The 25,987-nt window shown below is 42.6% G+C and overlaps 3 protein-coding genes across 9 annotated transcripts in view; 1 reads left to right on the top strand and 2 right to left on the bottom strand.

Annotated features, from left to right (window-relative positions):
- Positions 1 to 4,327, bottom strand: part of LOC124234337 (quinone oxidoreductase-like protein 1) — a 31,703-nt gene extending 27,376 nt beyond the window's left edge. Inside the window, exon 1 of one of the 7 annotated variants that reach the window (XM_046651665.1) lies at positions 3,883 to 4,327. In XM_046651665.1, coding sequence (XP_046507621.1) covers positions 3,883 to 3,981 — 99 coding nt within the window. In that variant the 5' untranslated portion in view covers positions 3,982 to 4,327. The remainder of the gene's footprint in view (positions 1 to 3,882) is intronic. The other 6 variants (XM_046651666.1, XM_046651663.1, XM_046651667.1 and 3 more) reach the window with 6 other exon arrangements.
- A 140-nt stretch (positions 4,328 to 4,467) lies between these two features.
- Positions 4,468 to 7,367, bottom strand: LOC124234390 (translation initiation factor IF-2-like). Its single transcript, XM_046651752.1, has 2 exons — positions 7,245 to 7,367; positions 4,468 to 5,436 (listed from the first exon to the last, which is right to left on the bottom strand). Exons 1-2 carry the CDS (start codon positions 7,365 to 7,367, stop codon positions 4,468 to 4,470), a joined length of 1,092 nt encoding a protein of 363 aa, XP_046507708.1.
- The window catches only part of LOC124234256 (intersectin-1), a 204,100-nt gene continuing 182,823 nt past the window's right edge, over positions 4,711 to 25,987 (top strand). Inside the window, exon 1 of the mRNA XM_046651506.1 lies at positions 4,711 to 4,910. The gene's annotated coding sequence lies outside the window, so the exon portion shown is untranslated. The remainder of the gene's footprint in view (positions 4,911 to 25,987) is intronic.

The raw sequence follows: 25,987 nt of genomic DNA, 5'->3' as shown, positions 1-25,987 counted from the left end.
GGCACCTGAGCTAACAACTGTTGCCAATCTTTTTTTTTCTCCCCAAATCCCCTAGTACATAGTTGTATATTTTAGTTGTGGGTCCTTCTAGTTGTGGCATGCGGGATGCTGCCTCAGTGTTGCCTGATGAGCGGTGCCATGTCCGCGCCCGGGATCCGAACCAGTGAAACCCTGGGCCGCCGAAGCGGAGCACGTGAACTTAACCACTTGGCCACGGGGCTGGCCCCCAACATTCATTTTTATTTTAAGGAAAGCAAAGATATATTGTCAAGCAGTGAGGGTACAGAATACCCGATGAAGTCAACTCTGAAATCAGGCCCCAGATGCTCATCATCGTGCTGAGACTAGTGCACAGCACTCTCATACTAGCTGGCTGGACTGTAAGGGGTAAATCTTCAGTTATGTCGAAGAGGTGACTTAATATTAAGTTTTAACAATGCTTTTACTCATCTGTGAGACTTTTCACACATATCCACACATCAGAGAAAGAAGTATGTGAACCCACATGCCCAAATATTTGGTTAAAAAACATAGCATAATCAAAGTACCTAGCCAGAGCTTTGGTTCAAATACCATACTTTGCAGATTGTAGAGAATGGTAGTGCTAGCTAGATAGGCCAGTTCTGCTTCTTAAAGAGGGAGGTGAATATATGGTCCTAACAACTGGAGGACATCTCCACGTTGTGCAGGCAACGGTCTCTAGAAATCTGTGTTCTCTAAGGACACTTTGCATACACAATGAGTACACAGTTGTTTTGCTGCATTCAACTGCACTTGCTGCATACAGCTCCTGCCACCAGATGGGCACAGGAGACACAGTGATAGTGGCTCACACTTGGCTAAACCCTGGAAAGCATTTCTAGCTAATAACATGTGTTGTGAGAACTTTTTATTTTCACTTTTTAGGTATCTAATCTAAAACTTAGGAAAATGCATGAAGTTGCATGGTCCCCATCACTAGAAGGATTGAAACAGAGGCTGCATACACACTTACAGTGGCTTCCTAAAGGGGATTGGAGCATTAGGTGAAGGGGACGAGGGATGTGATGACCACACTAAAGCCTCTTCTAATTATGACAATCTAGATTTCTAAGAGCAATATCACGATATACTCAATTAAATTTATACAAGTGTGGCATAATCTTTACATCTCACGCAAACTGAGATCTAAAGATTGGTGAAGAATTAGGAAGGGAAAATTTTTCTTTTTGATATATGCTTTCAACAAGCAAAGAAAGAAGGCATTTGCTTGGAAATATCAAATTGTTGCCTATCTGTGCAACAAGTGGTCTCCAACATGTGTCTATCTAGAACAATGGCTGCTCCCAACAATGACCTCTTTTGAATTTCAAAAGAATTTTTGATTAACTCTCCTATCTCCAAGAGAGATTAACTTTTACTATTTGTTGATTTACAAATGAGTTTCCACTTAAGAGTTCTTATTGGAGGCACTCGGATGCCAGCACCTCAGGAGTGGGTAGTGGGTAGGTTGGGGAAGTGGGATGGTCACTATTTCAAAGATTGGAAATCTTTGGTCCAGTTACTATCCAATGCTGGGCCATTTAATATGGTAAGAATCAGAACAATAGAAACTTAACTCTCATTTCCATTTCTGAATTAGCATCACAGTTTCCCATATTGTACTACTGGGGAACAATGGAGCCAATGGTATGATGAATGACTGCCTTCCCTTTGTGCTGGCTTAATTATGTGACACTGGGACAACGCAGGTGGTGATGAGGGAGATAAGCAATTGAGGGATCCTCCCTAAATCTCTACCACACTCTCTCCTCTCCAAATGACTTAACTGATCTTTTCCACCAACTAACATTATTGCAGTTTGTAAATGCTTATTTAATTTTCCAATTCACTACAGGATCTTAAAGAAACTATTTCTTGCTTCAGACGCAAAATAGGAATTGTAATTTGGATGAAATATTTACTAATAAATTCACAATCAAGAGAATTCACAAGATGTATCATTTATTACAATGTATAAAATAGAAGAAAATTATTTTGCAAGACACCATATTTTAGCATGTGTGGATAAGTGTATTTTTTGCTCTTCTACTCATAAAACTCTCCTTAGCTCAATGTACGACTGTTCATTGGGTCTAGAAAAATCATAAAGTTGTCTTTGAAGTATTCTATGCGGAGTTCACAGGAGCAAGAAAATATTCATTTTTAAGAATTAAAAAAAGATTTCACAACCAACAAAACCAAAAAACACCGTGATTTCATAGTGAAACATTTTAAGAATTCCCAAGCTTTCCCACCCTCCTTCTTCAGAGGGGTACACAAACGAAGCAAGACACATTACCACCCAAGGTACGGTACTGGTCTAGAGGCCCAAATGTCTCGAGGTTTTGAACACTCTTCTTCAATCCAGAACTTTAATTCTGAATGCACAGCACAGAGTGTTGTAAAACTACCAAAACATTCCACTGCAAAATGACAGGCAACTTGACCTTGTACGGGGAGCTCTGTTTCAAACTGAACATTTCATCCCCTGCTATAAGCTGGAGCAGAGGCATCAATGAGGTGCAATAATGATCATGCACTTCAGTGGATGATGAATAGGAATTAGAAGTCATAACTGACCCCAGTGGGAATCCTGGCTCTCCTACTTATTCATTGCGTCACTTTGGGCTACTTAATTTTAACCTTATGGGCCTTAGATTTCATATCTACAAAACAGAGATAATAATAGCAGTTACATCAAAGGGTTGCTGTAAGGTTTAAATAATACATGCAAAGCATTCAGTATGACACCTGACACAGGATACGGGTTCAATAAATGTTGGCTATTTTTCCTATTATTTCTGTAAATTGGGCAGAGACCCTCTAACACAGTTGTAAAGTCCATGTCACAGAGCAGCAAAGGGCTTGGGCGGGTGCAACCTCAGCTTTAGCACCTTTTAATTGTCATTGGCGCTGTCCAACGACAGTAGCCACTAGCCACAGGTGGCTCAGGAGAACTGTGTCTAGTCAGAATTGACATGAGCTGTAAGCGTAAAACACACATCAGATTTCGAAGACAATATAAAAAAAAAGAATGTATAATATCTCCATTTTAAATATTTGCTTATGTGTTGATGTGATAATATTTTGGATATACTGGGTGAAATGAAGCATATTATTAAAATTAATTTCACGTATTTCTTTTCACGTTTTTTATTGTGGCTACCGGAAAACTCAGAATTACCTAAGTGGCTCGCATTGTATTTGTATTGCACAGAGCTGAGGTGGAACCCTGTCACTCATAACGTGGGCTAGCAGCACCTGGGAGCTTGTTAGAAATCCAGATTCTCAGGCCCCGGTGCAGACCTGGACAATCAGCATCCGCACCGCAACCTGCTTCTAGGGTGATTCTACGCCCTGCTCCAGAGTTCTGCTGTTTAGCTTAACGAAGAGGGCAAATCTGGTCCTGGAGTCACATAAACGCGAACACCCTTTCTTTAAGTAATTACTCACCTAAAAAGGAAAGTGAAGGAGGAGGTGGCAGAGAAGGGATAAAGGAGCAAGAAAAAGGAAACTCAAACTACAGGAACAAAAAGAAGCGGGGTGGGGGGAGCGGATCCAAGCTGGGAGATGCAGTGCAAGGGAACCTCCAGCCTTTCGCCTCCATAAATGTGGAGTGAGATGAAAACTGAGACAAAACCTACAATCCAAACCCGTAAGGACCAGGAAATCGTCAGTCAAACCGCCTTACCCGCCCCTCAGCGGCCTTGGCCGAACGAGGCCTCGGCCCGAGCGGGTCTGAGGCTGGGGTGCGATGCGAACCACCATCCGCCCCAAGGCTGGATGGTTTCGCGGGACGTCTCTCGAGTTTTAGCCAAATCCTTGTTTCCCAAGACACACCACGCGTTTCCCCTGGCTCACCTGCCTCCGACCGGCCCCAACGGCCTGCGCCTTCGCCACCGCCACCTTCGAGTCCTTTCGCAGAGAGCCCGCCCCCTCTGGCCCAGGCGCTGCTCCCATTGGTCAGGCCGCTCGTCACTCCTGGACTCCCCTAGACTGTAGAGAACGCCATAGCAACCGCACTCGGAACTACATCTCCTGGCATGCTCTGCTCGGAGGAGACGAGAAGCTCCGCACCAAGAGCGACCAATAAATGGGCGAAGTTGTAGTCGCCGATGGGTTTCGTTTTATGCAAATTTCAGCGAAAGACCACACCCTTCCTTCTTCCAACGTATCTCCTTACCACCTTCCTCGGACTGTGACCCGCCTCCCTTTTCACGTCCACATTGTTCTCTCCTTTAAAACCTTCTGTAAATAAGTTAGTTGAATGCATCCTAACTAGTGCCTCGCATGGCAAAGGACAGGGGCACTGAAATCGTGCAACAAAATCTCCATAAGCCCGGTCACGGAAATGCCTGAATAGAAGCCCCTGGTTACGCTTTCTGGGAAGGGGGCGGGGAGGAAGGAGATTTCCCACTCCCGCCCCCTTTGAGCTTGCTGATTGGTTTATTCGGCTGTCACTCCTTCCTCTTCCATTTTGATAGACTCCTCCTCCTTTGGGTCCCGTGGTGGGCGGGGCCAGCGGTAGGGGCGGAGAGGAGGTGCGGGCCCCTCCTTCTGATTGGCAGACTGTTTGTCCCCACCCACCTGTGGGCGGAGATGGAGGCGTGGATGGGGGCGGGGGAGGCAGCCGAGGGAGATGAGGAGATAGGCGGGAGCGAGGGAGGGAGAGAAGGAGGTAGAGAAGAGCGGAGGAGACGGGAGGGAGCGCAGCTTGGTTGCTCCGTAGTACGGCGGCTCGCGAGGGAGAATCCCGAGCGGGCTCCGGGACGCAGGGAGAGGCGGGCGGGGATGGTGTGCAGGGCTGCGGCTCCTGCGTCCCTCCCCGCGGCGAGTGAGCTGCACTGATTCGTCCCCCGGGCGGCAGCGCGGATCCGCCTGGAGATGAGGTGAGGAGCGGGCTGAACGGCGCGGGCCTGGACCCGGGAGGCGGCGGGGGCGGGGGTCGGCGCAGGGGTCGGCGCGATGGCCGCCCGGGGCGCAGGTCCCGCGGCCCGGCGCGCATCTCTCGGGCCGCCCTTCACCCTTTGCCGCGCGCCCGGGAGGCGCGGCACCGGCCGCCCCTGCGCCTCGTCCTTCCCCATCCTCCCGGGGGCGGCCGGCTGGTCGGAGCCGGGAGGCCGGGGCGCCTCGGCGGCCGAGGGGGTGGCGGTCGCGGGACGGGCTTCGGGTTGAATGGGCGCCCGCAGCCTGGCCGGCCGAGCGGGGTCCCTCCTTCCCGAGGGGGACGTGGGGGCGGTCGGTCCTTCCAGGGCTGACCTGGCTGCCCTCGGCCGCCTGAGCGCGGCGGGCCGGCCAAGCCTCGCCTCCCCGCCAGCCTCTCGGGGATCCGGAGCTCGCGGGGAGCGGCATCGCGCCGCCCGCCTCTCCCCCCGGCCTCGAGTCCCGGCTCATCCCTTTTTCTGTCTCGTGTGCCTGCAAAATCCCTGTCAGTGAAGGGCAGTCAATGCCATTTGGCCCTAAGTCGTCCTGCCCGGGCTGCCTCTGATGGTATTTAACAGAAAGCGGCTCTCCTTTCAGTGGGAGCGCGTCCCCGGGGTCTGCCGCTGCTCCTTCCCTTCTTTACGCGCAGACACGGTTTGATGGTGTGGACCGAAGGCACAATTGCGGTCTCTTCTTGTTTGCACGAGGAAATGTAATCAGAATCCCCAGGAAAAGGAAACCAACGAGGAATGGGTTGTACCTTTCTCTCCTACTTGTTTGCCTTCGGATTAGAAAACAAGTTCGTGGATTACGTAGCCTATGGGCATCTTTTGTTGTGATTCAGACTAAGCTTTGCTTTTGAAGAAATAGATTAGCAGCTTCTCTGTCGAGTTGGAGGCTGTGGAGATTTTTGATACCCTCTTAATATGAAAGTTTCCTTTAGAACTTTGCCATCATCAATGCTATTCCGAAGGCAGCACCAGCCTGAAATTTTAAATATATGCAGACTCGGGACAGATGCGTTTCTTTGTGCTTGTCTGCTGGCATCCTACTCTTGCTGTTTCCGTGGTCAAGACGTAGAAATAATAAAAACAAAACAAGTACAATAAAAAGTATAGATAATAAAAACAACTGCCATACAAACAGATGCATCTGGAAAATATCAATTCTGTCAGCTGGGAGGCAGCTTTACTAATCCCTTTGAAAGGATGAAGAACAGGCTCAGAGAGCTCATGGATTACGTAGTGGACAGGGTCTGAGGGCAGGATCTGGGGCCATGGACCCAGCAAGGCCAGCTGGTTTGTTAGTGCTACCCCTAACCTCTGAAACAGGAGCAATGTATTTGTTAGGATACCTTTATTTTTAGATGACTTAAGGTGCGGAAGCTTAAACACCCCTCAAAGTTATGAAATCTACCTCTCTCTGAGAACAAAATACTATGTTTCTGTTTTAATTTTTTTAATAGTTTACTTGAAACATTTATGTTATTTTGATGGGAGTTTCCTTATAACTAAAAATATGTATGTATATTTAACAGTGAATTCTTTCCATAGGAGGTTTGTAAAGAACCCAGAAAGTTTTAGGTAAGCTAAATTGAGAAATGAGGGACACTAATTTAATGATGGCGTTAAAACTATTTAAAACTCCTGTAAGTAGCTCCAGTAAGGAGAGTTTCTGATAGAAAGTTTAAAAGCAAAAAAAGATATTTCTTTATCTAAGAATGTATCTATTAGGATCACTAGGCACATGGTACCTTTACAAAACTCTCATTATTATTCTGCCTGAGTAAGAGAGGAAATGAACAAATTTTTGATGTACTTTGGAACTCTGTGGATTGTTCAGATACTAAGCATTGTGAAATAGGGCATAAAATGAGTGGTAGCAAGTCAGTTCCGTGAAATGTTTGTCCTCAGCAGTTTTTTTCCCCGCTGTTGACTAGCAATTTCTTTTTATTAATGCTTATCTCTAATATTGGTAGTAGAATTCTGCTTAGGTTCTTGTCCCCAAATGCCTAGAATGAGGCAAACTCAGATTTCCTATAAGAGGTTAAGGAGGAGGAGGTGCTGGTAAATTCCTCTCCGCTGACTCATCTTTTTCATTTGCTAGATTTGTGAATTATAGAGAATTAATTACGTGAGGTTTATATTACTCAGTTCAGATTGCCCTGCCGTAGAGCTGAAAGACCATTCCTTTCTGAATGGCTCCAGTTACAGGTGGGTTTCTCAAAATCTGGACCTCAGGTCACTTACATCAGCATTAACTGAGGTTCTTGTTAAAAGTAGAGGTTTTTGTCGCCTCACCTCAGAATCAGCCTCCTGGAGGTAGGGCCCTGGAATCAGGATCTCCATCAAGTTCTCCAGGAGTTTCTCCTGCACAGTAAAGTTGGAGAACCACTGATATTGTGCTTGCTTCTCACTTGGCATCTCCTAAGACCGTCTCCTGAAGAGGAAAGCAAGTTTTTCAAGTGACAGAGCAAGTTTTATACCTTAGGCTGCTAATAAAAAACTGACGATGACCTTCGCCTATAATAGACGTTTTAGAGGAGTGGAAACTTGGGTTCATCCTTGGATCTCCAGTGCCTAGAATAGTGCCTGGAGAACTCCATGAGATAGTGGAGTGAACTACATGGCAGTGAGGCCACATTTATAAACACTTACTTGTAAAATTAATCTTATCACTTAATAGTCACTGATTTTATAAATTAGGAGTTGAAAGTACCATACCCCCAGTCATTTCTGTAAGTTTGGTTGGCTCTGAAATGGAGCATAGAACGCTCAAGGTGATAAGCTGGAAAGAAGGCTCCCAGTAAGATGTTTGCTTCGAGACTCAAAATGTAAATGTGAGTAGCAGTGTTGTGGTAAATTACTATGCTATTGCTGTATCAAAATACCATTTTATAAGCTATGAGAAGCCCAACATAATGCTACAAATACTGATTTCCAAAAAATATAGAAAGTAGAAAATTGGTATGTTTTCCAATTTCTTTCTTTCTTTTTTGTGAGGAAGATGGTCCCTGAGCTAACATCTGTGCCAGTCTTCCCCTACTTTGTATGTGGGATGCTGCCACAGCATGGCTGGATGAGCGGTGCTAGGTCTGTGCCCGGGATCTGAACCTGTGAACCCTGGGCTGCTGAAGCGGAACGTGCAAACTTAACCACTACACCACGAGGCCGGCCCCCAATTTCAATTTTCATAGTAATAAAATATGACCTCCACTCCCTTCTTTCAGAGTCCAGCATAGGGCCCCATAAATAACAACTTCTATTCTCTGGTTGAGGGTGCTGGATGATTAAGAGCACAAACTCCAGAGGATGTTGGGTTTGACCACACATAGTTTGTGACTTTAGTCACCCAGCAACCTCCCAGTGCCTCAGGTTAAATACTTCTGTTTGTATAAGTTCTTGAGATGTGTTCATTTAATAAATGGTAGTATGATGATGATAAAGAATTGGGGTACATAAAAATATGTAAAACTTGGAGCTGGCCCCGTGGCCGAGTGGTTAAGTTCTCGCCGTCCACTTTGGTGGCCCAGGGTTTCCACGGTTCTGATCCTGGGCGCTGACATGGCACTGCTCATCAAGCCATGCTGAGGTGGCACCTCACATATCACAACTAGAAGGACCCACAACTAAAAATATGCAACTATGTGCCGGGGGCTTTGGGGAGAAAAAGGAAAAATAAAATCTTAAAAAAATATATATATATGTTTGTTATATATAAAACTCAAGTGTCCATTTAATTTTTATGCCACTACACTTAATGGTAGTAAGTAGAATTCCATTGCTTAAAAAAGAAATCTCTTGCTAATTTCTTGATACTACATATGTATAATTTTTTAATTGGATAACCAGACTAAAGATGAAAAGTATTGAATAAACCATCAAATATTATGTAAATGTAAATTTTTTCTAAGTAAAGATAAATCTTGCCATCACTTTCAACTTAATTGTATTATATCAGAACCAAACTGGTAATCAGTTTATGATAATCAGCTATTATCCCTACGTATTTTACAGAATTACATGTTTATGGTAGAAAAATTGAAATACAGAAAAGTAAAAAGAAAACTATAGAATACTCATAAATCTACTACCTGAGTACATATCTCTCCAAACCATGTTTTTGTGTGCATGTGGCTATTCATGTACAATTTTTGGTAATAAATATGGGATCCTGCTATATATATGATTGTTCTGTAGCATGCCTTTTTTTTGCTTAACATCTTATCATGAGTCTTTCCATGTCTATATTGTCAGTTATAATAGTTTAGTAACTGAATACTGTTCCATTTTATGGATCTGTGGTAATTTAACCAGTTTATTTTTATTGGTTTGTTTCTTTCTCCCCCCACCGTTATCAATAATTCTGCAATGACCATCCTCTTCCATACTTCTCTGTATATACTTGTGAGATTTTCTTTCTTTAGGGTAATTTTCTAGAAGTGGAATTGTAGGATCAAAGTACATGCTAAATTTTAAGGTTTTGATACATATTTTCAATTTGTCACTTAGAAAGACTGTAGCAATTTCTACTTTGAGCATGGTGTGTGAGAGTTCCATTTCCCTCCCCCTCCCTTTTTTGGAATGATTTCACTAGTGACAAACGTAGTGAATTATTTTTGTTGTTAGGAAGAAGAATGGGATGTTAATGTAACCTGTTTAGTAGTGTGATATGGAAAGTCAGAAAATTCATCCACCGGTAAAAATGAGAGCTAACGTTTATCAAGTCCCTTTGCAGCATTTTATAAGCATTAACTCACTCACTCTTCACAAAACTCTAAGTTTTTGGATGAATATGACTTGGAAGCTGAGGTACCAGCAGTTAAGTGACTTAGAGAACCAGCAAGTGGCTGAGCAGATTTGTAACTAGAGGCCAAATCTCTTAGCCACACCGCTGGACTGCGTATTTCTTAGACATGTTTTGTTGGCATTGGGGTACGGTTCACATTCCTGATTTCTGTTTCGGACTAACCTAGAGGTTCCCTGATGTGTGTTAATTTGCAAATTAGGTGGGGGCACAATTTGAATCCTTCTTACTGAGAAGTTAATCACATAAGTTAGCTCACAAATAAGCCTGGTCTGCTGTCTGGGGTTCATCTCTCAAAGCAGCTTGTGAGCCTTTACTCTGTAGTGGTTTTCCTGAAGTGCCCCTGCATGGAAAACAGGCGTCGAGTCGTGGAGAAGATTAGTGCAGTTTGAAAAGGCAGTTCACTGTGGTGTGCACTTGCCTTGGAAACAGAAGACTACACACAGAAGTGTGATTAGGGAGACAGCCGGGAGTCTGTCCGACCATTTCCATGTTGGCTATTTTGGAGATTTGAAGTGGCCTGTGGAAGTGCTCTCCAGGACTGCCAGTGCCTCAGTGGAGAGGGATGTCACGGATCCATTGGGAGATCATTAAAAAAACCTATTATTAATAAATGTGATGGTGGAATATCATTAAAGTTTTGTTGCTAATGTTTGTAGCCGTCTCACAAAGTGAACTTCAAGCAGCTTAATCTATTTGAATTCATCAGTGCTCTTTCAACCATTTTCCTGGTAGAATTAATGATAGGTAGTTTACCTTACTGAGCTATTGCCCAGAGAGAGCGTTGGTGAAATTATATTGGCTTCAGCTCTCTGGCCTGAGTTTGTGCTGCCTAGGGAGCGAGGTGGCACTGCCATGGCTCAATTTTAAGCTGGTCACCGAAACCACTTGTCATTGTGTGGTGTGGGGCTCCACCGAGGCCATCTGGGAGTGTAGGAGTACCTTTCACTCTTCACTGAGCGGTAGAGCTGGCCGTGGAACTGAGGGATGTGACAAAGTTTTGGATTCAGCTGAATTTGAATGTGAAAATAACAAGGGCATAGCAGTTGGTCAAAGTTTTTTTTTATCCTTGGTGGTTAAAATTAAACATCCTCTCCTTAATACAAGAGGGCAGTGCTTTTGATCCTCTGTTGCTGTGGTGAGCATGTTGACTTGTTTCTCCATCAGCAATGATTTTGTTCATCCTTGAGTTTCGCTTGCAAGTCCTGGTGACTGGTGGTAAGACATGGATGCAGCTTGTGGAAATTAACAAAGTCAGCTGGCTTTTAGTGCCATTCTTTAACCCACTTGGTTAAGGATGACAGTGATTCTTATGATAAAAACGTAGAAACAGGAAGCCGTGGGACCATTCATTTTGCATGTTTGTGCATGTGCGTGCGTGCATGTGTGTGTGTGTGTAGGGCTAATTTCTTCTCTCAGAGTCAAGACAGTTTTATTTTATTTCCCGAGCAGTTTTATCGTTCTAACAAGGGCAGTGTGTTGTGTTATAAGCCATTGTATAAACACATAAACCTCATTCCTGTGTATTATCTATAAGAAGAGTTTGTTCATTATGGATCCAATATTTATAAAAATCAATTCATTTCTGCTGTAAACTTTAGATAATAGATTTTTAAAGCAAGTAATCTTTCAGCTTCTGGAATTATTTGAAACTCAGCTACTCCGTTCTTGTACAAGTGGAGTATTGTATTTTCGTTACTGACATATAAAAGCTATGTAACTAGTTATGAGAGAAACCTTGAAAAATTGACAAAAAAATTAGTACCATTCCTAGAATATGGCAAGTTTCCTTGAGTAAAGGTCCTGCCTCCTTTATTTCTTCTCTCTTCTTCACTTATGATAGTTAATATTAAAGTCAGTAAATAATAATAAATTTATTATAGGTAGTACTGTTTATTTTAGACACCTTAAGACATAGTCATTACAATTGTTGTTTTAATATTCTCTATTTTTATTTTATTTGTTTATTTATTTATTTATTGGTGAGGAAGATTGGCCCTGAGCTAACATCTGTGCCAGTCTTCCTCCAGTCTATATGTGGGATGCCACCACAGCATGGCTGATGAGTGGTGCTAGGTCCACCCTTGGGATCCTGAACCTGTGAACCCTGGGCCACCAAAGAGGAGTGCGTGAACTTAACTATTACACCTCTGGGCCGGCCCTTAATATTCTTTAAGTGATTAGAGAAACTGAGGCAGAAGAGAACTTGGTATTGGGGTTACTAGGATGTGAGTTCATAAGGGCAGGGAGTTTTGTCTGTTTTGTTCACTGTCTTATCCCCTGGAACTAGAACAGTGCTTGGTGCACGGTCGACACTCACCAGTTGTTTCTTGGCGCACTGAATAGATTGGTATTTGAGGATCTGACTGCATGGAGGCCAGAGTCACCCAGGTGCAGTGAACAAGGGAGAGGCAGATGAGGAATAAAAGAGATCGGGCCTGGTTTGGATTTTATTCAGAGTCGGGAGTAGGAAGCTGGTGTAAGTTTTAAGCAAGGGAGTTCCATCGTTTGCTTTTGTTTAAAAAGATGGCTCTGGATGTCATGTGGGAGTGGATTGGAGGAGCCTGAGGGAGAAATGTTGAATGGACTTCACTTTCAGTTATCTGTGGATGTTGACATTTCTACCTAGCCTTGAACTCTTTCAGTACCCTGAGGGTAATATGATTTACTCTTTGAGGTCTCGGAGATGGGGTGAGATGAATGGTTTTGTACAAACCTTTTGAAGTTCTCTGAGGAAAAGAGAATCCCATGAAACTCCTATTATTATTGATCAAGTAAAATAAAACAATGTAAAGTAAAGATCAGGAATTATTTAACTTTTTAAACATTAAATTAATTGAGGTTATGCATATAGATTTCTGATCAGAGAGATTTTCTATTTACATTTCTTGGTGAAGGAAACTTTAAATATGTGGAAATGAATCCTTAAAATAGCTGTTTTACGAATTGAGCGTCCATAGAAGCTATTCCCTTTGAGGAAGATCTAATTTGTAAAATGCTGCCATTGTCCAATCTGCTGTTTTAATTAGTATCAAAGAGAGGGAAATACTGCAGTAATTGTAAGCTGACATTACTTCCTTAGTTCAATTAGTTTTAAACCATAGTCATTGTCTGTTATCTTTAGTTGTTTTGATCTCATTAGATGAAGTCATATTGTAGTTGTGATTTGGTAATTTAAAAAATAACACTTTTTTCTTACTACAAAAGCAGTACATGTTTATTGAAGAAAACTTCTGAAAATATAGATAAGGAAAGAAAAGAGTGTGCCCAGAATCTCTCTATCGAGCGATCATGACTGTTGATTCTCTGTGAGGGTGCACCTGTTCAGATTACCCACAGATCAAGCGTGTAAAGTTTCTCAGTCTGGAGACATGAGGGCTTGTTAGGGACTCTGGGCCCTGAAGGTGGTCCGTGGATGGGGCAACCCAGCATCAGTCAGCCCAGATGTTTGTGGCCCTGGGAGGACGCATCCTGTTGTCACGACACCTTCTAGTTCTTCAAGAGAAACTGGAACGGATTTAATATGAAATCTCCTCATTTTTGTGTGGGCCGCAATTTTTGTTAACACCCTGGAGTTCAGACAATGCATATGTGAATCAGTCTTGTTGCCCTGCCGGTTTGTGAGCTCAGGTACACACAGTTTTGTAGCCAGTGTCTTTCACTTAGTGTGTTGGAATATAGTCCCAAGCCCGAACAGCACACTGCCCTCCAGTGTGTTCCCCTTGCAGTGTGAGATGTACCTATTTCTCTCCAAAAAATCTTAGCCAGTTTTATTTGTTTTAACTTGCATTTTTTGGTACAACCAGTGAGTTTGAACACTTATTAAATGCTTGTTGGCCTTTTACAGCTTTACTTGGTAACCAGCCACCTTGCTAGAACTCTTAGTTCCAGTGGTGTTTTGGTCATTTATTCAATGCTTCTCAACCTTTTTAATATCATGGAATAGTAATACCTTATTAGGCCTCATGGCAGGCATCAGTCCCCCAGAGCTGAGGGCATCAGGAGCTTGAGCACACCTCTAACCCATTGAAAGTACTGTGGTTGGGAAGTTCTGAGTTTCGTCAGTGGTTCAGTGAATGTTTGAGCATGTGCTCTGGGCCTGGAATTGATCTAAGTGTCCAGCCTTGAACCAAGACAGCACTTCAGCACTCTAAGACCTCGTGGGCTTTTCATTTCTCTTGGATTTTTCGTGTAGACCATCCTATTTACAAAAGACAGTTTTTAGTTCTAGAATTTATACAGTAACTTACTCTTCAGCTTGTATTTCTATATTGATGTGGGCTCCCAAAAACAGTGGTGAATGCTAGTTACCTTGTAATCTCTTAAATTCAATTTAATTCTCTTAAGTTCTGTTAAACTCTAGACTCTTCGCAGAAGTCTAAAATGGACTTTGGTCACCGGTTCCATATTTTGATGATGAAAAAGCCAAAGCTGGGACTGTGCACTGGGAACTTTTGAAGCATCTGGCTGACCCAACGACACGAATCCCTTCACTGTCCTTTAACCTACAGATCCCCTCCCCTCCGACTTCTTCCTCCCCACAGAAGACACAGAGGGCTGAACCAGGTTTGGAGACCTGACCCAAGTTGGCCCACTCAGTGTCCCTTTCCTGGAAATCTGAAGTTGGACCCAAGAGAGGGATTTGACCATAATGTGCTCATGGGCCATAAAACTTGGGCCGTATAGACAGTTATGTTCTGCTGTTGTGTCTGGAAACAGAGAAAGGTGGCTTATGGATGGAGAGAAAACAGCAAGTATCTAGAGAGAAGCAGAAAGAGAGAATGCTGCCTGCATGTCTGATGGCTCTAAGCCTTCTCTTCTAGTCCTTTCTGGAGCTGGCTGCTTTCCCGTTCCTGAGTTCTGTGAAGTGCTCCTGTAGTCTTAACATCACCCCTTCCTTCCTCTTAAGTTTAAGCCAGCTGAGATTGGTTCCTCTTACTGTGATTCAAGGGTCCTCCTCTTTCCCAGCACAGTATTCTTTTTCATAATATTACCTTGTCTCTTAGATTTCTTGACTATTGTCTGAGGAATTTGTGAATTTGTTATTTTTTCCGAATAAAGTAACATGAAAAAATTAGGATAGCAAGAAACACAGAAGTACACAAATTTAATCCAATTCAGATAATCATGATTTTACTGGAAAGGCCATTTTACAAATGTGGTTGCTCCTCTGACCTCTCTTAAACCAGTTCAGATCTCTAGCTGAGAGAAAACAGGAAGGAAGAGATTGTGAATTTCCCTCTAAATGTCCTAGAATTTCAGTAGTGTTGTTTCTTTTCACATTTCTCTTATAACACAGTTCTCTTATAACATTTTGACCTCATGCAAAAAACCATACTAGAGACATTCACAGTGTACGGTATTGTGTGTGTCCCCGTAGGGGGTGAGTTTGAGGTCTGTTCAAGTGGGTAGCCGCTGAAACAAGACTCTTAACTTTAATGTGTAAATATCAAGAAATTGAATCACAGAATAGTTGACCTGGGGCTAGGCTTATTCTTAGATTAGCTTTCTGTCTCATGGTGATGTCATATGTCAGGAGTCCTTAACTTTTTAAAAAACTCATTGCTAAGTTCAAGTAGTCCACTATCCTAAAGGAGTTGGGTGGGGAGGGAAAAAAAAGAAAAGTGATAGGAAAAGGAGGAAAGGATTGTAATAGAAAGCTGACAAAGTTCAGTGCCCCAATTTTCCTTATTCATAATTATATCTGTCTGAACTTTTTCATTTGCAAGTGGAAGAAGCACAAACTGGCTTAAGGGAAAAAGGAATATGTATTGACTCACATTATCTGTCAAATCCAAGGGTTCTCATTGGCTGGCTTGATCATCTGCCTGAACCAGTCACCATGGCCAGGGGAATGCGTACTCTTATTGGTCATCCTGGGCCTTTGGGTCTACCTTTTGTACCAGAGGTGGGGTCAGTACCTAAACTCCTGGCATTAACAGACGAAGGGAAAATGGGACCAATTACAAGAAGAATGAATGCTGTGCAGGCAAAACACGTGTCCAACACGTTCATCGTATACAGTGATCATTTGGAAAGGGGCCAGTGGTGACCTCTTTTTTTCTTTTAAATCATAGTCTTTTTTTTTTTTTAAGATTGGCACCTGAGCTAATAACTGTTGCCAATCTTTTTTTTTTTCTTTTCCTCAAAGCCCCCCAGTATATAGTTGTATATTCTAGTTGTGAGTGCCTCTGGCTGTGCTATGTGGGATGCCCGCCCCAGCATGGCCCAACGAGTGGTGCCAGGTCTGTGCCCGGGATCCGAACCTGCGAAACCCCGGGTCGCTGAAGTGGAGCGTACCAACCCAACCACTTGGCCCCTAAATGATAGTCTTTAATAAAACAATACAAAGATGTCAATGCAATCAAAAGAATATATGAACTTTCTTCTCAATAAAGTTCGCTTTTTAAATTTAAATGCTCAACATGCTGCCCATAGAATTTATGTTGTTTCTCGTTCATTTTAAAACAAAATATATTTTACTATTCTGTGATTGCTCTAGATGGAATGAAGTTTGGGAGACTGATGTGTAATCTGGTTAGATCACCTTTAGTTTAGAACTGAGGACGTTCTTTTCACCAGTTCGACCACTTCTATAATTGTAGGGTTTCTCAGATGTTTTTGGTGCCTAAAGGTGTGTTAGCATTCTCTCGTGGCTCATACTTGGAGGCTTTTTAACTTATGTTTCATCTGGAACTACTGGAAAAGCATGTGTATGCCATGGAACAGTTGGAGCTGGAAGGGGATATCCTTTCTTCGGCCATTGGCTTTTTTTTGTTAGATTCCAGGAAAGATAGCAACTTGACCTTTTCAGAAGGGATTGGCCTATTTTTGAGAACTTTTTTTGTTGTTCTCAGAGACTGATAACAGTAGGTGGTGAGAGCTTGCGGTATCTTGAAAAATAGGTTGCACTTGCTTTTTAAATGATATTATCTGCACTGTAATTTAGTTCACACGTTCTGATTACAGCAATTCTATCCAGAAGCTCTAGATCCTGGTCCTTCTTCATTTTATCTGACATTGTCAATTTCCTCCTACTTTCATTTCCTTCCATGCGCAGCTGGGACCTCAGAGTGGGTCGTTTCTGCTATTTCCTTGCCCTGTTGTCCTTCTGTCATTGCTACCCTGCAGACTTTCATCGCTGGACCAACCCAGCTGTCTATGTTCTGTTTCCTGTATTTGTGCTGCTAAAAGGCAGCTGAAGAAAACCATACAAACTTGTGGACTTTTGTCCTGACCCACTTAGCTGCATTCTTCTAAGTATACTCCCTCAACTTTCTCTCCATTCCTCTGCTCCTGCCCAGAGGCATCCAAGCCTTCACCCTCAGGAGTGGTTCTGCCTCCTGTTTGGGCCTCCTGCCTTCTTCCCAAGTAGCTCTTGTCAATCTGTCTTATTCACACTTTACTCTTTGCTTCTTGAGATGCGAGAGAAGGAAAAGGTAGGTGTCTCTTCCCTTCCCGGATTCTAGATGCTGTCCTTTTCTGTTTCCTCTGAGACTTCGTGCTGTTCTCTTGTGCTCATGCCCTTCGAACAGTGCCACCACTGTATCTTGCTTGACTGCTGTGTGCCCGGTGCTGTGGTAGGAGCAAGGAGGACAGCAGCGACAAGCTCCTGTCCTCACTCTATTTATATTTTACTAGGACATCCCTACGTACCCCCCCCCACCCCCAATCACGTAAATAAGTGATTCCCAGCTGTTGTAAGTGCTATGAAGAAGGCATTTGAGAGGACCTAATCTAGTTCTAGAGGCCAGGGAAGATGTGACATTTACTTGGGATCGAAAGCATGCATAGGAGTTGATCAGGGAAGGCAAAGTTGTTTTCCAGGCTGAGGGACCAGCATGCACACAGGACTTAGGCCACAGAGGAGCACAGTATATTTGAGAAGAAAGCCACTGTGGCTGTCACCAGGAAATAGGAGAGGGAGGTAAGGCCAGACTGTGCAGGGCCTTGTAGGCATGTAAAAAAGGGATTGGTGCCCATCCAAATTATGCTTGTTCTGTCTCCTTTGTTTTCCGTGTCCTCCTGTCCTCTGCTCCTTCCTTCACATCTGCTCAGGTTTGTCTCGCTTGACACTGTGCGCCCTCTGACTGTTGGCATCTCACTTCTTCCTCTAATAGCCGCGTTTCTTGGAAGAGCGGTTTGTGTTGGGTGTTTTCATTCCTGTTCCCCGTTGCATCCTGGTTCTGCCTCTGCCCCTCCATTGTTGGTTCCTGTGCACGGTCTTCCATCCATTTGTTTCTTGACCTTTCCGCAACATTTGACACATCCTTCTTTAGAAACACTCTTCTACTTTGGCTTGCTCTGCCTGATGCTGTGTTTTCTCCCCTCAATTAGATCTAGGACTTCTCAGTCTCCTTTGAGGGCTTCTAACCTTAAATGTTGCTGTCCCTAGACCTGTTTTTTTCTACCCTTTTTTGACCCTACACTATCTTCCAGGATTGTCATCTCCAGTCTTAGGATTTTAGCTACCTGACTGAATCCTATTATCTGTGCGTACCTGGAGTTCTGTCCTTTCTTCTGAGTTCTAACCCATATCTAACTACCTGCTGTATTCCTTGGGTACTGCGGATTCATATGTCTAAAACAGCCCGCCCGCCACCTTCTGACCACCGTTGTTCTCTGCCTGTATTTCCCATTTTGGTGAACGATGCTATTATCTACCCTTTTGTTTGTTCTTTCAGCAATTGTTTATTGAGTATCTAATATATATCAATAACTGTGTTAGATACTCTGTGGTATAACAAAAAAATATAGTTGATCTTTGTCCCTTGACAGAGCTCCTAAAACCTTTGGAATTTCCTCAGTGGCAGGAGTGTCTTTTGTCATTCAAAATGAGCCCCTTTGAACCTTAGCTGAGTTGGTACTAATGAAGTGACTTTCAGCCCCCCACTACCAGGCCTCCAGGGAAGGGAGAGGGGCTGGAGATTGAATTCTGTCACAAAGCCAACGATTTAATCAATTATGCATATGATGAAACCCCATATGAAAATCCTAGAATGGTGAGGTTCAGAGGGCTTCTGGTTTGGTGAACACTGTGATGTGCGGGAAGGTGGGCGCCCATTTTCCCCGGGAGCAGAGGGCAGGGACTCTCTGCACTTCCCCTCCCCCATACTTTGCCCTGTGAGCATCTTCCAGTTGCTTGTTCCTGAGTTGTATCCTTTAGAATAAAACTGTGATCACAAGTACAGTGCTTTCCTGAGTTCTGTGAGTCGTTCTGATGAATTATTGCACGTGTAGGGGCCAGGTTGTGGGGCCCCTTGAATTTCTAGTCTGCCTCACAGAAGTGCTGGTAGCCTGGGGACACTCGAGACTTGTGGCTGGCCTCTGAGGTGGGACCGAGCCTTTAACCTGTGGGTCTGCATTAACTCCAGGTAGTTAGTGTCAGAATTGAGCTGAATGGCAGGGCACCCAGTTGGTGTCAGAGAACTGTTGTTAGAACTCATACTCTGACTACAGAGTCTACCTGTCTCTCTACAGTGTGGACTCAGTACCTGTCCGTGAGTCTAATAGGTGGACAGGCAGTTAGAATTTAGCCATGCAAACTGTCAAGCCTCGACTCTTTCTTTCTGATTCTGTGGTTGGTTGCCAAATTCTGTCAGTTCTGCCCCTGAAATATCTTTTAAATTCATCCTTTTCTGTCCCCACTGGTATTGTCTTAGTCCAGGCCTTTATCATTTTTCACTTTACTGCTTTGCTCTTACTGGCTGCTGCTTCCTGACTGGCCTGGCTTCCCTAATCCACTTGGTTTTACCCACTTCTTGTTACCAGAGGGGTCCGTTTGTTCACGTGCTGCCTCACAGTAAAATCTTTCCCTGTGGTTTCATCTCCTATGGGGATGGGTTTCAAACGGTGGTATCAGGACCCTTGTATAAAAGTTACTGAGGACCCCAGGAGCTTTTCTTTATATGGATTTTTTATCTGTCTCACTATTTGCTGGATTAGAAATTTAAAACTTACGTTTACAAAATATTTATTAATTTATTGAAAATATCTGTAATAAATCCATTACATGCTTACATAAATGACAGATTTTTATGAAAACGAACTGTTTTACCAAACGAAAAAAAATTTAGTGGTAAGAGTGGCATTGTTTTACATTTTTGCAAAATCTCTTTAATGTCTGGCATAATAGAAGACAGCTGGATTCTCATATCTGGCTCCTGCAGTCAGTCTGTTGCGAAATGTTGTTTTGGTTGAAGTGGTGGAAGAAAATCTGGCCTTACACGGATATGTAGTTAGAAAAAGCAGGAGTCTTTTATGGCGTTTTCAGAAAATTGTGGTTATTTTTTTGATATTACACTAAAACTTGACACTGGTAGTTTCTTCAGGGTTAGTTGCAGTGTGGAATCTGGAATCTTATCAGTGAACTTTTCATACTCTGTTACAATAAAATCTGTTGATCCACCTTGCAGTTTGAATGAATATTTTACTCCCGTGTGATTTTGTAACATCATGTACAAATTGGTCAATTGGGAAGTAGTGGTTCACTGAATTATATAGATCTTCCAAATGTTGATTTATTTCATTAAACAATATCACAAAATTCTATTTGTTAATATCACCACCCATCTTAATAGAAAATTCTCTGAATGTTGGGAAGCAGTCTTGCTCACAATGGCAGATACTAATTTTCCAAATTTTTAATTTTTACCCAAAAGCTCAACTTTTATCATTAGCAACAAGTACTGTCAGTTGTTTTTCTTGAAGTAACACGCTCACTTCATTTTTGAGAAACCATCTGCCAAATATTCAAGTCTGAATAACCATAGTTTTTCTCTTGTCATTCTGCCAAAAAAAAATTGTGTTCCAAGAAAAAATGGCTAGTTGAGCTGGCAACTCACTTACACAAATGTGTTTCCTCCAGACCTTGGTCTTAGTGGGTGTGCCGTCGAAGTGCTTTATGATTGCTTCCCTTTTAGTCACACAGATATTAACATGTATCCTCAAGGGCTAAGATTTATAAAGTAATAATTTTTAATGACTCATCAAGGATATTCTGAAGCAAAACCTTTTTTTTTCTTTTTAAATGTGTGTGTGGCAGTGAGAATACAACGGCTGCTAGGACAGTTTGGTGCCACTGCTAAGGTGGCAGCGGTTTTACCCAGCCTTGTTTTTGTATCAGTGAAACATAAACACAGTGAAAAGGGAAAATAATCTCTGAGTACTATTATGATAATAATTTTGACCTTCTGGACCCCTGAACTCCAGGGATCCAAGGACCACACTGAGAACTGCTGCCTTATAGGATAAAATCTAAACCTTTATGCACAGCCTAAAGGGTGCTTTATGATCCATGCCTGTTGACCTTTCTAGGTTCTTCCTCTTCTTTTCCATCTATACCTCACCTTTCCTAACTTGCCGCCTGCACCTCAAAGTGTGGTCCTTTTGTCACGTGCACTTACCTTTCCATTTCATTTCCCTCAACCTAGCGTGTTCCTTTGCTCTCTTCTTCTGCCTCCCCCGATGTGTCTCCAGCCTATCGTTATAGGCCAAACTGGGTGTCCCTGGGGTGAAAGCTCCTGCGCCAGCTATTAGTCATTTTCCCTTTGATTCCCACCCGGCTCCCAAACTTCTGACTGTACCTCTTTCCATCTATTTTCTAGGTCCCTCTGATTCATAGTTCCTAACTTCATAATCCTCGTTATAACAGGAAAGCTTTTTACATCCTGTTTGTGACCTAAACTTATTCATGCTAATATTTTGCATTTGAACCTTCTTACCCCTAATTGAATGAAACATTGAACAAATAGGTGGTGGGATATTTTTTTGGAGGCTTCTGCTCTATCAGAAATGGTATTATAGTTAGGTCTAGCCTGAAGAATAAACTTGGTTTCCTTTAATAACTATATGAATGATGCCCATTAGGAAGCTCTTCTGGTGTCCTCTGGATTCTGGGTTATATGCAGCTGAGTTCATCTGATAAGTGACCTTTGGAAAAGTAATTAGGGTTGTGCTCAGCTTATGTAAAGTATGCTTTAGAGTGACTTCTGGTGTTATTTGGCTCACATCCATCACCCCACACATACTCAGGAGTGTTTTGCTGAGTACCTGTCATGTCTCAGGTATTTTGCAAGAGACTTTCACATATTCCGTCTAAAATTTATTTTCCACAATTCTGTGAGCTAGATGGCAAATACCCTTATGTTGCAGATGAGAAAACAGACCTCACGTTTACTGCCATTTGTAATAATGAAAATGTTACAAGTGGCATATTAGGTAACTGAACTTCAATAAAAAATTCTCGAGTTAACCACAGAAGTAAATAGGAGTCTTATAACATGGTGAAATGACACTTGGTATAAATGAGCATTATCAGGTAGGCACATTTCAGGGCTCTAGTCTATCTTTTAATTCTAGAAGGAGCAAGAATTGTTTATAAAGGATTGTTCTAGATATGGCCTAAAAGTTCCTTCAAATTCTGAGGTCCTGTAACTCTAGACAGTTGTAGCAATGCTAAATATATCAGGCACTTATGGCTGTAATTATTGCTCAGAAAATGAAATCTATAAACTCTAGCATTGTGTTCATATTGGTTTTATTATGAAATACATTACCTTTTAGATTTCTTCTCAAGTTTGAGATTCAGCTTACAAAGCTATTAACTGATATGTAATTATACTGTAAATTATGTGTTTGAGTTAGATGGGCCTTTAGGCCCTGACTTTGCTGGTAAATGTAACCTCTTATACTTACAGTCAAGATGCAATCCAGATACTCCTGGAAATAGACTGTTGAGTCAGAATATCCTGAATAGTCTTGTCAGATTCAAAAATGTTAGAAAAGGGCCAGCTCTGTGGCCGAGTGGTTAAGTTTGCGCGCTGTGCTGCGGCGGCCCAGGGTTTGGATCCTGGGCGCAGACATGGCACTGCTCGTCAGGCCACGTTGAGGCGGTGTCCCACATCCCACAACTAGAAGGACCTGCAACTGAGATATACAACTATGTACAGAGGGGGTTTGGGGAGATAAAAAGCAGAAAAAAAAAAAAAGATTGGCAACAGTTGTTAGCCCAGGTGCCAATCTTTGAAAAAAAAAAAAAATGTTAGAAAAGATCTAAATCAAAATGGTAAAATGACATTCACCCATCTAGTTTTGGGCTTACTTCTTTGTGACTTTCCTAAACCTGATTAAAGAAGCAAGTTCTAGAACCAAGAGTTACTTAAAAGATTTGTGTAGACAGTGGGGATTAGAACATGAAAGTGACATATCAAAATGTAGCTACTAGCATTTTCTAAAAAAGTCCTCAGGCAGTCAGGCCAGGTTCATTATTATTTCATGGTCGAGAGGCAGTATAGCAAGGAAGTTAAGAGCGAAAATTCTGGGGCCAGCCTGGCGGCGTAGTGGTTAAGTTTGCACGCTCCACTTCTATAGCCTGGGGTTCGCAGGTTCGGGTCCTGGGCGTGGACCTATACACCACTCATCAAGCCAGGCTGTATCGGCATTCCACGTACAAATAGAGGAAGATTGACACAGATATTAGCTTAGCCATAATCTTCCTCAAGCAAAAAGAGGAAGGAAGATTGGCAACAGATGTTAGCTCAGGGCCAATCTTCCTCACCAAAACAAACAAACAAACAAACAAACAAAACCCCACAAACTCTGGAGCCAAACTGCTCAGCTGCTGAATGCATGATCATAAGCCAGCTATTTAACTTTACTGTACCTCTGTTTCCTCATCTGTAAAATGGGGTCCATTCCATAAGAATAGAACACTATTCAGCCATAAAAAGGAATGAATAATACATACTACAACATGGATGAACCTTGAAAACATTATGGTAAGTCGAAGAAGGTAGACACAAAAGGCCATGTACTATGATGATTCCGTTTATATGAAATGCTCAGAATAGCCAAATCGATAGAGACAGAAAGCAGATTAGTAGTTGCTGGCAGGGTATGGGTTTTCTTTTTGGGATGATGAAAATGTTCTGGAACTATTACATGTTATTGAATTGTACACTTTAAAATGGTTAAAATGGTAAATTTTATGTTATATGTAGTGTTCCATAATTTTTAAAAAGGAAAATTAGACACGGCATTTATTTAGCTTACTTTAGTGGCAGTTTTGTCAAAATATTTTCTTAAACTAGTTTTGTGTAATTTTAGGATAGGACCATTTTCAGTTCATATATAGTTCAATGAAATGTATCATAATTGTTCTCTTGTAGATCTAGAAAAGGTGGAAAATGAAAGCCATGAGAATTTTGATTCCTGTTCTTTCCTTGGTGCTGAAGTTCTCAAAGTGCAGCGTGGAGTCCCTGGGGGTCATTGAGACCCTTTCGAAGTGTCTGCAAGTTCAGGTTATTTTCATAATGATAGTTAAGACGTTACTTCCCTTGTTTTACTCTCGTTCTCTGTAAGTGTACAGTGTAGTTTTCCAGTGGCTATATGATGGTTGATGACATCATCCTTTTGATGACTTATGGTTTATGTGCTTGTGTCTGTGTTTTAGAATTTTCTAAGGTAAGCTCTTTGGGATCATCAATAATTTTTAAGAGTTTAAAGAGTCCTGAGGCCAGAAAGTTAGAAAACCAGTGTCTTTGTGAGAAATGTTAGGTGCTAATAATAAAAAAATATGTATGAAGTGCCTGTATTATGCATTTTTGAAAAGGGAGGGAAAATAAATTATAAGCCAAATTATTTTGTTTTTGGTCATTTTACATGTTCATTGCTCAGACGTTATTAGATTTGGAACCACAGTGGTCTTTTCAGAACACTCTAGGCCTTCAGTTTAGGAAAAGGATCTCAGTTATTGGTTAAGTCTGTAGTTTTGAATTTGAACACGTTTTATAATAATAATACTACTAGATATGTTGATTAACACTGCCATATTCGTGATCCATAATGTATTTGAAGTGTCATGACAGGTAAGGTTTACTGAGTGCTTACTGTGGTGCAGACAATGTTCTAGGTGTTTTCTCATGTAATCACTCATTTAATCCTCCCTAAAACAGAGCAGAATAGGTACTGCTACAATGGTTGAGTAATTTACCTATGATCTCACAACTAGTAAGTGGCAGATCTGATATTAGGACCCATGTAGTCTGGCTCCAGAGTCTGCAGTGTTCCCTCTATGCTGTATGCTTCCTCTGCGTATGCATGCTGTGTAGTGAGAGCTCTCTGGGAATGTGTATAGAAAGTTGCCATTTGGAAGGCCCACACTTCTACGTCTTTGTAATCCAGTGGTGGCTGGGTTGGGAGGGGGCCTGGGTCTCGTGCCTAAGGCCTGGGCTCCAGGAAAGAGGTGCTTGGGAGAGGGTTGGGGAGCTCTAAGGGGCCAAACCTCATTCCCGGGAAGCTTCTGGTCCAGTTTTCTAGTTGGATGTCTTCTTCCTAGAGATTGGCTCAGCTTATGGTTTATAAGAGGATCTCTCCCCTTTTCTGTGGCCCTTTGGAACAAGATAGATTTTCACCATTTTCCCCTAACCTCTGTCTTTGAGTCAAACATTTATTCCATTTGAGCTTTTCTGAGGGTTTTTATTACCAACTAGAAATGAGAAAAAAGTTTGGGGGGGGTGATGTGATATTAAAAGATACCCTTTAAAAAAAGGAACAACACTAATAGATACAGATATTAGTGGAGACAGGGGTCTTTGAGATTCAAATAATTGAAGTAAAAGTCATCAACCTCTCTGAGAAGGTCCCTTCACCTTGATGTGGGCTCCTCCAGACTTGTCATCGCTGAGGCCAGGGTGGGTGCTTTGCCGGGAGGAATGAGCCAGACCTCCAGCCACGCGCTGGAAAGGGGAATGTTGCCAGGAGATCTGTGCTGGGGCTGAAGGATGTGCCCTACCACCGCCTCCTCTTTTCCTCTCCCTGCTGTCAGTCTTACCACCACAGATTCCCAGGAGCCACGCTGGGCTAAAGTGGACAGCAGGGCTGGGGCCTGGGGTGTTGCAGGCGGTTTGTATGAAGGGAAGGCTCTGTTAGTGTTAAAAACTGGGCATTAGAGTACTTTTCCTTTCCAGTTGTTCTTTCAGTAAAAGCTTTTACCTCAAGGGATTTTCTTTGCTGTGTGACCATATCCATTACTGTGTCCTGAACTGCAGGTGGCAGCCCCAGACCCTCCCAGTGGAGCACTGGGAGCACAGAGTCTGCACAGGAGTTCCAGGAGAAGTGAGTGACAAGGCTGGAGGTGGTCCCTCCTCCCTGCTTCTCTGAACACCTCTGATTTAAAAGGTTTCTGAAGCTGAATCCTTAAAAAATAAATAGTCTGGAGTCCTAAAGATGCTGGCTG

The sequence above is a fragment of the Equus quagga genome, unplaced genomic scaffold (assembly GCF_021613505.1).
Source record: "Equus quagga isolate Etosha38 unplaced genomic scaffold, UCLA_HA_Equagga_1.0 73442_RagTag, whole genome shotgun sequence".
NCBI lineage: Eukaryota > Metazoa > Chordata > Mammalia > Perissodactyla > Equidae > Equus > Equus quagga.
This window is presented reverse-complemented; position numbering and strand designations above follow the sequence as displayed.

Coding starts and splice junctions, on each gene's coding strand:
- LOC124234390 (XM_046651752.1), bottom strand. CDS start 7,367: ATGCCAAGTGAGAAGCAAGCACAATATCAGTGGTTCTCCAACTTTACT. Junction 5,437..7,244: donor TCCAGGAGGCTGATTCTGAG/GTGAGGCGACAA, acceptor GGGATTTTGCAG/GCACACGAGACAGAAAAAGG.